General features: G+C 36.2%; 1 protein-coding gene across 1 annotated transcript; it reads left to right on the top strand.

Moving 5' to 3' along the window:
• The first annotated feature begins 2,219 nt into the window (after nucleotides 1-2,219).
• On the top strand, nucleotides 2,220-14,115 carry LOC126829484 (uncharacterized). Its single transcript, XM_050559390.2, has 10 exons — nucleotides 2,220-2,372; nucleotides 3,806-3,944; nucleotides 4,375-4,516; nucleotides 5,047-5,217; nucleotides 6,093-6,329; nucleotides 6,653-6,784; nucleotides 7,170-7,265; nucleotides 7,994-8,153; nucleotides 8,778-8,900; nucleotides 9,667-14,115. The coding sequence occupies exons 1-10, from the start codon at nucleotides 2,342-2,344 to the stop codon at nucleotides 10,056-10,058; spliced, it is 1,623 nt and encodes a 540-aa protein (XP_050415347.2). The 5' UTR covers nucleotides 2,220-2,341; the 3' UTR covers nucleotides 10,059-14,115.
• Nucleotides 14,116-14,497: the final 382 nt, after the last annotated feature.

A 14,497-nucleotide genomic window follows, 5' to 3' on the forward strand; every position in this document is an offset into this window, starting at 1 on the left:
ATCAGATCCAAACTCGATTATGGGTGTATTGTGTATGGGTCTGCCCGCGAGTCTTATCTCAAAGAGCTCGACACCATACACAACCAGGGACTTCGAATCAGTTTAGGAGCATTTCGTACATCTCCAGTGGACAGTTTATACGTCGAGGCGCATGAGCCCTCACTGCACAACAGACGTAATAAACTGGCCCTGCAGTATGCTACGAAAATAGCATCACTTCCGAATCACATTTCATTTAACACCATATTTAGACCTCTTCATGAGCATTTGTATCTAGTGAAGACTAATGTTATTCCATCATTCGGTATTCGCATACAACCCCTTTTGTCTGAGGCTGGTATCAGCCTTGACAGTATTGCGAATACCCCTGTCTTTAGGACTCCACCGTGGGCTATATCTCCCCCAAAGATCGATTTCGATCTTACTCAACATAAAAAGAGAGATACTAGTTCTACGGTGTTCCAATCTCTCTTTAGAGAGTTACGGTCTAAGTATGGTGATTATGCTCCTATTTACACAGATGGTTCTAAGGATGGCGACCGGGTAGCTTCGGCTACCGTGACGCCATCTGAGACCATTTCTGTGTGTCTTCCACCTGCTGCTTCAATATTTACAGCGGAGCTCCAGGCCATTCTTCAGGCCTTGGGAGTTCATACAATCCTCTTCATCTTTAAAGCATATCATCTTTACTGATTCTCTGTCCTCGCTTCAAGCAATTAACAAAAAACAGCTTTAACACCCATTGGTAGCAGATGTTTATCGTCTGCTACTATCTTACGAGTTGAGCAGCAAAGACGTTGTCTTTTGCTGGCTCCCCAGTCACGTTGATATAAGGGGGACTGATCAAGCAGATTTTGCTGCCAAAGCTGCTTTAGATCTTCCCCAATCACCCTTTTTAATACCATATAAAGATTTTAAAGCATGTATAAATTATTTCATTTATGACCGCTGGCAACGGTCTTGGGATCTTGCAGGCACAAATAAACTTCATTACATTAAGCCTCTCCTAGGAGATTGGCCCAACTCCTATAGAACCAACAGGAGGGATGAAGTTGTTTTGTGTCGCTCTCGCATTGGTCATACCTTTTTAACTCATATTTTCATTTTGAAGCGAGAGCCTCAACCGGAATGTGTTCACTGTCATGTTCCTTTGACAGTAAAACACATCTTGATTGAGTGCAAACATCTCAAGTATATTAGATCTAAATACTACCGTTGCCAGTCAGTACGTCAGCTATTTGCTCAACCGGAGCTATATGATAAAGTGTTAACATTTTTAAAAGAGACAAACTTTTATTTTCAATTTTAATTGTATATATTTGATCATGTATATTGTTTTAAATATTTGTATATGTAAAAGATTTGTTATATTTATTTTTAATTAATATATTTTCTGTGATATTTGTTTTTATTTACATATATAAATTCAATTATGTGATATTGTTTTAATTTGTCTTGATAGATTCACCATATGTTTGGCGCAATATAGCCCGGCTGGAGCTGACGTGCCATTAAACAACATTTCATTTCATTTCATATTTTCATCTTAAAGCGAGAGCCTCAACCAGAATGTGAACATTGTCATGTTCCCTTGACAGTGAAGCACATTTTGATTGAGTGTAATCATCTCAAGAATACAAGATCACGATATTATCGTTGCCAGTCACTACATCACTTATTTGCCCACCCCGGGCTATATTGCGAAATGCTAAACTTTTTAAAAGAGACAGGTTTTTATTATAAATTTTAATTTGTTTATAATATATATATATATGTAATATTTATTGTTTATATGCATAAAAGATTGTTTTTATTTTTAAATTTGATAAAACTGTGATATTGTTTTTATTTATGCATATAAAATTTTTGTGATATGATTTAGCTTGTCTCAAAGAATCATTATTATGTTTGGCGCAATATAGCCCGGTTGGAGCTGACGTGCCATAAAACCACATTTCATTTCATTTCATTTCGTTGGCTGGTTTTCAGGACGCGACGGACTTGGATTTGTTGGAAGCATTTTGCGGGACAGTCTTAATTGCGACGTGCCCGGACGGGTGGTCACCAACTGACCAAGCTGTGATGATGCACTTGTTATAGATAATGCATACACCTGTATCACAAACCCCACCATTTCAAAAATATCAATTCGATCCCCCGCTATAAACCACTTCTGCTACAACAGCAAGAAAATCTATGGGTTCAAATTTCGCGGACTTTCAGAACGAGATATTGTAATGACGCAATTTTTCAAGATGGCTGCCCATGGGACAGGGCAGTTTCTTGGCTGCGGTTAAAAGGGGATTTTTCTTGCAGCCAGGATCTTCAAGCGCCGTGAAACATGTGGAGGATATTCAATGGAATACCAAGAGGTGAGTTTATTTGATTGATTTTATCCAGTAACAAATGACAAAGATTTAATGTCAAAATAAAAGCGTAGAACTGTAAACAAAACAACTGGAATTTTCCATTACGATCGAGTGGACTGCTTTTGACTTTGTATTTGCAGCTGTTAACATTTATAGCCCAGGCTTGTGCGTACACATTTGTCATGACTAATAGAGTTGCTATTTATATTAATTTGTCAAATTGTGAGACAATAATGGGGTAATACATGGTAGTTACGACATTTTGGCTTTTGTTATTATTGTTTGTTGTCAAGATTTGAAGTACACGTGAAGGTTATGATCTATATATCTGCTCAAGCGCACTTCCACCGGAAGTATTGAGTCACTACTATATTTAGTAACAAAATCGGGAATTCCCTTGCAAATATTTATGTAGATAGTTCAGTTGAGGTTGCATAGTTTAAGACAAGCGGTGATTTGACATGGGTTTTCCAAGTTTGGATCAGATTTTAGATGATGGTAAATTATATAAAATGAATACTTTATAATAATAATATGTGTCATAGTAATTCTGTGACACATGCATGTATTTTAATTATTGATTAAAAATAGACCCAGTACAGTAATAGGGAATATCATATATGCTGACTAATGAGTTGAAATAACATGTAATACTGGTATGCAGAATTGAAATTTAAAGTTGAATGCATTGGACTGGTCGCCGCTATAGCTAGCTGTTGTCTTTTATTGTAGCTCGGTGCATATTTGCACATTGTTTGTATCAAAGTATTGGGTCCCATTATTTTTTAAGGTAGAGAGCACTGACTTTAAAATGCCCCCGGTTCAATTCTCAGCTTGGGCCAGAATGAACCTTTGCATTTTTTAATCCTGTTTTGCCTTGTCTGGGGTAACATCTGATGGGTTGGAAGTGATGCCCCCCTCTTCATTCAGGATGGACAAAATTAATGGAGATACATCCTCGTACATACTTTAGTAAATAAAGCCTTGACAGTAGGATTTTGATGAAGAGGTGATGGCAACGCCGCTGTCCGGGCAAAATTCTTCTACCAAGCATTGTAGACATAGCCAAGCCAGTTCATACATGTCAAGGGTTGACCGAATGGTTAGCACGTGCGTGCTGTATCATACGGTCTGTCATTGAATCAACTGGTGTGGTTTTGATTTTCCGGTTGTACGTGACGAGGAGAAGGGTCGCCTGTCCACCTGATGGGTTTTCTCCGGGTTCTCTGGTTCCCTCCCACTGCTAATGACCCCTATGCACATGGGAATTAATGAAATAAAATTGAACCATATGTTAGTCCCGAAATGACCTAGTTTGTGTCAAGTGGATGTTAAAACCCATTTGTCTCTCTCATTTTTGGGGGGTTCGCAAATGTTACCTGTTCCTTATGATGATGGGACAAAATTTTTAACATCAAATCTATAATTTATTTCAGCATTACGGGCACATTTTCATGGCCCACGTGCAGCAACAGGAGCAAATTGTGTGGAAGAGGAAGCAATCAATTTAGATACTGACAATACATGTACCTCGTCAGAAAAAGAATCGAAAAATCAAATTTGTAATTTTAAAAGGTGAGTAGCTAAAATTCCCCTTAAAAATATGGTTGTACTTCTCTGCATGAACTGGGATAACGAAGACGGGCATTACCATCGAATGTTTCTTTGACCTATTCTTTATTTTGAATTCCATCTGTAAAGGTTTTTTTTACGTGCATGCTAATGTGCCCAAGATCTCGGTTTTTTTATCCATCCAAATGACTAGACTCTGTCCCTTGTTGGACCGTTCCGTCCTGCACCACAGACACAGGAATCCCTGTTTGAAAATACTGAGGAACTTTCTTAGTCAACACAGGGAGCTAACCTGGCTGAGACCTAATCATTAGCAAGCCACCGTCATGCTGACTGAGCCATCATGGCTCCATAATATGACAGCCCGCCATTCTACTAAATTGTAAAAAACAGGGGTCCAAGATTTTAAGTTATCTTAATTTTGTTTTTATAGAGAGGAGAAAGAATGTGGCCCCCATGTAAAATGGCAGCAAGCTGATCAGGACGAAAAAGACTGGTGGAAACGCCATTCTTGTCGAAATGATTTCTGGGAATTTTTTAATGGAAGTCACAATGCTTTTGAGGCCGTTACTTGGGTAAGTTTAGTTTGTTTTAAAATTGAACATGCTGTAACACAAATGATTGGATGACGGCAGCTGTTTTACATTACGGGGGGTTCAGTGGCCAAACGGTTTAACGTGTGCACCTGTCATGATTCCCTAGGTTACTCCTCAGGAAAGTTATGGTGTACCTGTAATAAATGCAGATTCACCGATTTTATAACTGCTCCAACAAATGCAGCATGGCTAACTTCCATCCTTGAAGATCTTTAAAAGATTTTAACATTTCAGTGAAAGTTGTTTAAACATACATTATGCAGGAGCTAAATCTGCCTATTGCAGGTCTTTCTTTAGGCCTTGAATGTTATATAAACTATTAATTAGACATTTATTAACATGAAAAGACCTTAATCAACTCTCGATACTATCTTGTGTGTATAGCGAGAACTTCCAGCTTCTTGTCTAATCTTCAGTTAGAAATTTGACCATAGTGTAAATAGTGACAGAATCTTCCATAGAGAAATTATTCTTTCTAAGATTATTGACTTGATTGTTAATATTTACAGGGTGCAGCAGTTGTTCTTGGTATCCAGTTATCAAGACCAAGATGGCGTGACCGTTATTTATACGATGGAACGGAACACAGACGAAGTAGTTTTCTCTACCAGGTGGCGTTTGCTCTTCCAGGATCTATAACAACTAAAAATTCCATAAGAGGGAAGCGTGAAGACATTAAGGTGAGAAAGGTTTATCATTGCTTTAGACAGGACATAATCTTGTGGTATACGAGAACTTTGCGTTGTGGAACTGAGCGACATTTGGACAGGGGTCTGTTTCACAAAATTTTAACTAAGATAAAATCCAAATTTTAGTAATTTGATTGGATAATATTAGATTGATTTTAGTGCTTATCCAATCAAACTTGAAGTATCTACTAAAATTTGGATTTTATTTTTAGTTAAAATTTGGAGAAACAGAACCCTGGTCATTATTCTATAGAAGACAAGTACTATCTATTACTGAGCGACGTTTAGTCAGGACATTATTTATGAAACGCAAGAGCTGTTTATTACTGAGCGACGTTTGGACAGAATATTATTCGATGGAAGACAATTTACTCTTTATTACTGCGCGATGTTTATCACTAGGATTCTTCAGTCTTTATCAAGGAATGAAAAGATATAATAGGACATTATGTACAGGTAAAAACTATACTTTGTTAATAATGTCGAATCGGAGACTCACCACTAATATTACCTTGAAGATGACCTGAGTCACGTTATAAAAATGATCAGTAAATTTATTCCACAGACATGTGTCCTGTTTAATTCCAGCTCAATTAATAAATTCAGTTATACTTCATTAAGGCTAGAAGTGAATACAGTCCTTTTTGTGTAAATGAATAACTATTTCCATTTTCATTGACTAAGGATCCACCTAATTATGGTCCTGTTAGGGCTGACATATCATTAACCTGTATTACATTTGGTAAGGATCGCCTAATCATTGCCCTGTTAGGGCTGACATGTTAACCCATAAGGATCTACCTAATTATGGTCCTGTTGGGGCTGACACGTCATTAACCTGTATTTAATAACATTTTTATTTGTAGACAAATGTTTCTGCCACCAGTAATCTCGATAAAGTAATGAAAGACTTTCAGATATCGTGCAAGAACTACTCGGCGCTTGGTAAAAGTATCATTGGTCTGCAACATATAGAATCTCGTAACATGTCCGCAGCTGTTTCCTGTTTAAAGGAATCCAGTAGTCTTGGTCATTCCAGTTCTCAGTTTAATCTTGGTTTATGTTATGAAGTAGGAGATGGTGTGGAAAAAGATTTAGATAAGGTAAATATTTTATTGGGTTTTTTTACCTTATGTTTTTGTAACATTTGTTTTAACCCATAGTCATGGGATTGTTTACACCTGAAAGCACAAGATCTGCCATTGAGTTAAGTGGCATGGTTTCGATTTCCCATTGTATGTAACAAGGAGTGAGGTCACCTGTCCAGCCCCATTGGCTCTCTGCTCCAGGTCCTCAGATTTCTTCCCACTGCTAAAGATCCCTACAGGCAACGAATTATGAAATAAAATTGAACCAAATGTTAGTTCCGAAATGACCTGGTTTGTGTCAAGTGAACGTTATATTTGTATCCATTTGTACTTTTCAGGCAATGGAGTACTATGAGAAGGCTGGAGAATCTGGACATGCTGAAGCCTTGTACAATCTAGCCCTTTTACAGGAAGATGAAGATACCATGATTGAACTCCTTGAAAAATCGGCTGACCATGGTCTGTCGCAGGTAGGTTGATATAAACAACTGATCTTAATTCGCATCAAACACTAATCAACTAGTGTCTGACATTTTGAGACTTTGAGAGAGAGAGAGAGAGAGAGAAAAAGGTTGACCGAATGGTTACACCAGTGTACTACTTTAGATCAGAAGGTCTGTCATTGAGCCAGGTGGCATGGTTTCGATTTTGCGCATGTATGTGACCAGGAGTAGGATAACCTGTACAATCTTGGGTTTTTTTCAGGGTCCTTCGGTTTCCTCTCACTGCTAAAGACCCTAGTAGTGTGTAACCAAATTATTGAAATAAAAATGAACCATATGTTAGTCCTGAAATGATGTAGTTTGTGTCAAGTGGATGTTTGTTATATATTTGATATTTATTTGATGTTTAAAGGCACAGAAGTATCTGGGTGTTTACTATTCAGAATCCACCGATACTGGAGACGTAGAAAAATCCACAGCGTTCTTTAAATCAGCAGCTGATCAAAATGTAAGTCATCTAACTCTATGTGACCTGTGATTGTTCATGATGATAACTAAAAATGCTTTCGACTTCTGACTCATCTTGCTATCTGGGTTCACATATGTTCAATATGATTATTAAATCGTTATAATTGTTTTTCGTGTCAATGATTGTGGTACGATGAGGAAAACTTATAGTGGCTGTTTATCAATCAAAACTTTACGAGATATCTAAAATATTGGCCATGTCAGTGGTGCAGGATGAAGTGTCTGACAAAGCATAACATCCGAATAGAACGTCAACGTAAAATAACGCCTGACAGTTGGAATTTGATAGTAGCCTGTGGTGCAGTTGTCCAGGCAAAATTTTTCTCATAGCACACTGTATGATGTCTGTCTGTCTGTCTTCATTAGCCGAATCGGAACAGAAAAGTAGGACGATAAACCCCATTTCATTTCATTTCCAAATGATAACGGACTACATAAATGTTTTTCCTTCTTCTTGTGGACAATTAACTGGAGGCTTCAGTGTGTGGATAATTCCCTTGAGGAGTCTGTGGACAATTCACTGGAAGCTTCAGTCAGTGGACAATTCACTTTTGATAATTCGCTGGAAGTTTCAGTCTGGTAGAATATAAGAGGCAGCGTTAAACAATTTTATTTTAAAAAAGTTCAGCTAGTTAAATCAAGAAGGATCGTCACATTAAATTGCATACCTTACATTTAGTCATGTACCTATGATGTTGTATATTTCAGGATAGCGAGGCCCAGTGTTTTTTAGGGATGTGTTATGAACGAGGTTTGGGAGTAGAGGTAAACGAATGTAAAGCTGCTGAACTTTATCATAAAGCAGCTCAGTCGGAGAATGATGGCGCCATGTATAATCTGGCAGTTTTTTATGAGCATGGTCTTGGTGGTGAGTAGTATAACAGTATTTTTTGCTTGTACTGGTGGTATACCACAGATTCTAAAAAATGCGTTAAAATCTGGATTATTGTAATTAAATAAATCAACTTCAATAAATAAGGTTTCTATTAAAAAAAATAATAATTACTTTGTTTACTTTTGTTATGAAGGATCAATCGTTTATCATGTCATATACGATGGACAATGATGGGGGGTTGGATGGCCAAATGGTTAGCACATGCACGCTGTATCATAAGGTTTGTCATTGAATCAACTGACGTGGTTTCGATTCCCCGGTTGTACGTGACATGAAGTAGGGTCGTCTGTCCAACCTCGTGGGTTTTCTCCAGGTACTCTGGTTTCCCCCTACTGCTAAAGACCCCTACGCGTAAGAGAATTATTGAAATAAAATTAAACCATATGTTAGTCCCGAAATGACCTAGTTTATGTCGAATGGATGTTAAACCCCATTTCTCTCTCTATCTCTCTTTGATGGACATAATACATCATGTGATTTACCATGGACATGATGTATCATGGACAAAACTATATGATTATAGCTACAGACTAACTTAATCTTGATTCGCTGAAGTCTTCTTCGCACATTTTTACATGTTATTTTTCTCGTTTCAAGGTTTACCTGAAGACAAGATTTCTGCCATGGAATTATATGATAAAGCAGCTAAAGCTGGTAATGAACACGCCCAATTCCGATTGAATGAAATAAAAGCCCGATCAGCTGTGGATGATTGGAAAGGTTTGTAATTATTAACTTTGTAACAGCAGTATTTTAATTATTGAAAATTTTCCCCTCCCACTGGATTCCCCTTGTCAGTGGTACAGGACTAGGAACCTGATAAGGAACAGTGTCTAGTTGTTACGATAATATGAAAAACCGAGGAACCTGTTTGCATGCACGTAAACAAAGCCTTGGCATTTATAATTTGACGAATAGTATGGAGTACACCTGACTTCATTAGGTGCGGGGGGGGGGGGGGGGTGTGTTTAATTAGAGAGAGAGGGAAATGGGGTTTAACGTCCACTCGACACAAACTAGGTCATTTCGGGACTAACATGGTTTTTAATTTTATTTACATAATTCGCTTGCGCGTAGGGGTCTTTAGCAGTGGAAGGAAACCGGAGGACCCGGAGAAAACCCACGAGGTTGGACAGGCGACCCTACTCCTTGCCACGTACAACCGGGGATTCGAAACCACACCAGTCGACTCAATGACAGACTTTATGATACAGCGCGCGCAGTTTAATTAGAAGGTCTGTCATTGAGTTAAGTGGCGTGGTTTTGATTTCCCTCTTGTACGTGACAAGGAGTAGAGTCGCCTGTCCAATCTCGTGTATTTTCTTCGAGGCCTCCAGTTTCCTTCCACTGCTAAAGACCCCTACGCACCAGCTAATTATTGAAATTGAAATAAAATTGAACCATATGTTAGTCCCGAAATGACCTGGACGTTAAACCCCATTTCTTTATTATTAATAGATATTATCATTGATATTAATATTTTCAGTTCTTTATGGCGACAATCAACAGACTAAAGAAGACCCGGATACAAGAATAAACTCAAGCAACACTCTAAGTGTATCTGCCTCTTCCCCAAGTATTACAGACTATGTTCGACAACATTTGGCACAGTTGAGTTTCACTTTCACAGAGAATCTGATTGCTGTAGAAAATACTGAAAAAGAAGACGAAGAAGCACCGAAAACTACGCAGAGAAAGAAGAAGCCACGACCCCAGTTCATATTAGGAGAAAATGACATAGATGATGAAGACTACATGTCTGATCGACAAAACGGACTACTAAAATTATCCAGTCTAAATCCGTCTTCCAACTGTAGCATTATGGGAATGGGTAGAAACAGCACGATGCCGGAACTAGGTTATATACCTTGTCCATGACGTATAATTAACGTTAGGTAATTTCTGTACTCTATAAATAATTTGAACATATCAGTTGTGATAAGATGTTCGCTGGCCAGGGATGCTGTTTTGCTTGTCCGACATTTTTAATCAGGGTTAATAGGGTCAGCAAAAAGCTTCCATTCCCTTTATTAAGAGACTTCAACTACAAATACTTTTTATGTAGTGTACGATCCTGGTCGGATGTTGGTCGACTCGTGCATCACATTAATGGACGAAACAGCATCCATGGTTTACGCTGAGAATGACGGAGATCATAGAAATAATCCAAGAGAACAGGAAATCGTAGAATTAATCCAAGAAAATTCTGATTTTTCTGGTCCAAGAATCAAATGTATTGGATTTTATTTTTTTGTATTCTGATGAAATCCTGATAAAGAGGTTTTGTGATATAATTATGAGAGAGATTTGTTAAGAATGATTTATTAATTATAATCATGTTTTCTGTACGAACAAAATATTCTCTTATATTCGTATGCTTTCGTGTCGTGAGTAAAAAGAGGAGAGTTTTATATTATGTGATTTTAGAAATTTAGAGCGATTGTTACTGATGTGATCCAATAACTTTTACATATATATGTAGTTTAGATCACTTGTTATTGATGTGATCCAATAACTAATATATATATAATTTAGATCATTTGTTTGTGAGATCCAATAACTATTATATATATAATTTAGATCAGTTGTTATTGATGTGATCCAATAACTATTATATATATAATTTATATATATGTTTGTGAGATCAATAACTATCATATATAGTATAGATCAGTTGTTATAAATGTTATATTATTATATATGTTATGCCAGACAGAAAGACTCTGAAATTACAAATAATTTTGACCAATGTTCCCTCAAGTTTGATTGCAGGTATTTATAATTATCTCTAGCAACTCATCAAGCTTTATTGGCAATTAAAAACACATCATCAAGTAATTTTTAAGGGATGTTTCATTATCAGAATTTTTTCCTATTTGGCCCAAATTTTGTGTACACATTAATTTCATTTGTGATCCCGATGCAAAAACACTTTAAAGAGGGAACAGTGATCAGGAGTCTACTTTTCGAAATGTAACGAGCAGAGTTTTTCATGTTTCTTTTTTTATGTCTGATTTAATATTTCATATTCATCGAACAACCTCATGTATCATAGTAGCCTTAAAATATATCTGTACATAAAAACTGATCACCCCCCACTGTTTTAGTCCTTATAACTTGTCTCATCGCAAACCTTCAAGCACAAAGATCATGTTTTTTATGTATATATATATATATTCATATTTAATCGCATACAGCTTTTTTTATTTTTGTACAGACGTATCAAGCTTGGATATATGTTACATGTCAATCACAATTCCTTTGTCACTGACAGTGTCAGGACTTTCAGTCAAAATTCCTCTGTCACTGAAAATGTCAGGACTGTCAGTCAAAATTCCTTTTGTACATGTCATTTACTGTTTCCCTGTGTCCCATCTTCATTCGCCCAATCGGTGCAGGAAAATAGGACGTTAAATTTCATTTTATTACCTGGGTTTTTATTTTCGATACCTTTTAATACATGTCTGTCAACATGACTGACTCCATGGATTGAGGGATATCTAGAGTTGATATGGCTGAATTTTGACAAGGAATATGACCATCACTCTAGATGGGGTTTTTCGTGCTATATTCATGTGGTTGTAACAAGCCGAGGAACAATATACCTGTTCGTTTAGTTGTACCCAAGCCAGGTAACAATATACCTGTTCGTTTAGTTGTACCCAAGCCAGGTAACAATATACCTGTTGGTTTAGTTATAAATGATTATAGAGGAAACATGAGAATATATTAGTTGTTGATGATAAAGTTTTTATTGATTTGTTACATCTCGTATCTCATTATGTTGTAGTGAAGAAAAATGAAACTTTATTATTTGACATAATTAACAAAAAAAACTACCTTAAGCTAGCCTCACAGACTGTAATTTTCACTGTTATAACCTTTGATAAAAAAAAGGTAGTAGCTTATGAGAACGTCTCCAATGATTTTTTTACGTATCGTGGAGAGAATCGTATGAGCGTTGATCTTAAGACATTTGTAGATCTAGAGTAGCTGCTTATTACTGGGGAAGCGTTGACTCTTACCTACCATAATAAAAAGCCATAGTGTGATATCGACAGAATGTTGTCTCACAGAACATCAAAATGTGTGAGGCTGGCGTTACTTGGCATTAAAAATGAACAAAAGAAGTGTGTAGTGGACCCCCTGGTGTCTTACAAATGTTTAAAATATCATCATTTTATAGCCAGTGATCTCATTACTTGCCCTGACCTCGCATCATCTACTCGACAATAGTGTTCACATCAAATACTTGCCCTGACCTCATGTCATCTACTCGACATAGTGTTCACATCAAATACTGATTTTATAAGTCCAGTATTCTAAATTATTTAAAATGATAATTGATAGACCAATCTGGGTGTATTTTCATATTCATGGATTCTGTTTGAAGAACATTAGTTTGATTTTATATTTGAAAAAATATTTCATAGGAAAAACAAAAACAAAAGAAAAAAAAAGATTCCTTTACTTTTACTGAATGTTGAATAACCATGGTAAAAAATTAGATGAAATAGCCATGAAAAAAATATTGAAATTGGAATATTTCAATATTTGTGTGAGCTCAACTGGACAGTATCTAGACATGTTTAAAATCATAGAGTGTTGTGTATGTTTATGTATATATACATTGTCAGTGCCTCAAATTATTCCCTCTGTGTTTCCATAATTTTTATCAGGAAGGACTTGTGTTTTGTTTTTTTTTTTAAAATAAAGTTTTGCTTTGGGGTTAAAATGAATTTGAATCAAAATTTTTTGGACATGTCTTAAGAATGAACACATCAATTGTGTTGAAATAATATCTTGTTTCAATGTTGTGATAATGATGCGGTTTTCAGTTATAAACTTTGACATAACATATTGGAAGATAATATTTCAAATTTCGAAAAAAAACGTTATTCAAGTACAAAAGATTTCTTTTAGCCCCAGGCAAGATGTGTGGACGTGGATTCAGGCTGTATATTTCATTACTTTATAAATAATTTTATATTGATTATTTTTGTTTGTTTTTACTTTAGATAAAGGGGATTATGTTTGATTTTAACAGGTATGATAGTAGTTAGGGTAATGTGTGTGTGTTCATCTGTTTATTAAATATATCCGTTGATTATTAAAAATGTTTTATAAACCTATATTAGGTTTGGAGTATCCTTTTTCTGTTTTTATTTGGGTACTTAAACAATATGTTAATAATAGCCCATTTGATGCTGATTTGTCTTTCTTTTAAAAAATAAATCTCAAATCAGGAGGGGTAGAACCATAGAATGTCTCTGCCTTGTACAACATAATAATGATATTTGAATTCAGATATCATCGTTCTAGAAGGTTAATATATGATTGCGTAGGTTTATATCTACTGTTATTACAGGCATTTCAGTACATTGGGTATTAAAATATAACCTACGACATCCAACCATTTTATATATCTTTATTAGATTCAAATCTTAACCAGTGTTAAATATTTATCTCTAAAATGTGGTCTATAGTCACTGGTGTTTAATATATCTCTAAAGTTACGTTACGTTTGTCTGTAGTCACCTTGTCTGTAGTCACCGGTGTTATCTAACCTTGATATTCAATGTTGCATGTTTTATTACTAGTGCTAGATCCAAGATCCCCCCTATTTTATAGTCAGCAATATCATTTCCGTGGAAGCGGACGTTAAATAAAGATACTTTACACACACGCGATAAAGAACAGTTTAACCTAACATTGAAGACTTTGAATTCGTATCCTTAACTTTGAAGTAGAAAATGAATATGTAAAAATTTATTAAACCGGTAAATGAGATGTTTATATTTTAGCATGTGTTTAAACAGCAATTGACAGATATTCTGTACTTGCCATATTTAATTAAAACCACCAGCACAAAGAATTTATTGTTATCAAGATTTAGATTATCATTTATGTAAAATAAATTTTATATTATAATGGTGATTTTTGTTATTTCTGTTTTTCTACGCCCATATTGCCATCGCTGGATCTGTCTAAAAAAGGTCATGAAATGCTGAATATTAATAGGATTCATTCGCCCATGAAATTTGGAAAAGATCTGTTAAAAACTGTGGTCTCCATCACATTCACAACGTTTTCGACAAACTCTGCAACGAAAAGTCGCACAACCGCACCACGCAGACAAGACAACTGCATCACAGGCAAACCCACAAACTAGTCAACCACACCACATGAACAAAACAACTGCACCACAGACACACCCTCGGACAAAACAACCGCACCATACAGACACCCACGGACATGGGCGTGAATTTAGGGGGGGGGGGACAAATAGGTCTCCGTCCCCCCCATGATTTTGATCG

This window comes from Patella vulgata, chromosome 8 (genome assembly GCF_932274485.2).
Source record: "Patella vulgata chromosome 8, xgPatVulg1.2, whole genome shotgun sequence".
NCBI classification, from domain to species: domain Eukaryota; kingdom Metazoa; phylum Mollusca; class Gastropoda; family Patellidae; genus Patella; species Patella vulgata.

What these genes read in the sequence shown, in the direction of transcription:
- LOC126829484 (XM_050559390.2), top strand. Translation starts at nt 2,342, where the DNA reads ATGTGGAGGATATTCAATGGAATACCAAGAG. An exon ending in CTGACCATGGTCTGTCGCAG is followed by an intron (nt 6,785 to 7,169) that starts GTAGGTTGATAT and finishes TGATGTTTAAAG; the next exon opens with GCACAGAAGTATCTGGGTGT. An exon ending in AATCAGCAGCTGATCAAAAT is followed by an intron (nt 7,266 to 7,993) that starts GTAAGTCATCTA and finishes TGTATATTTCAG; the next exon opens with GATAGCGAGGCCCAGTGTTT.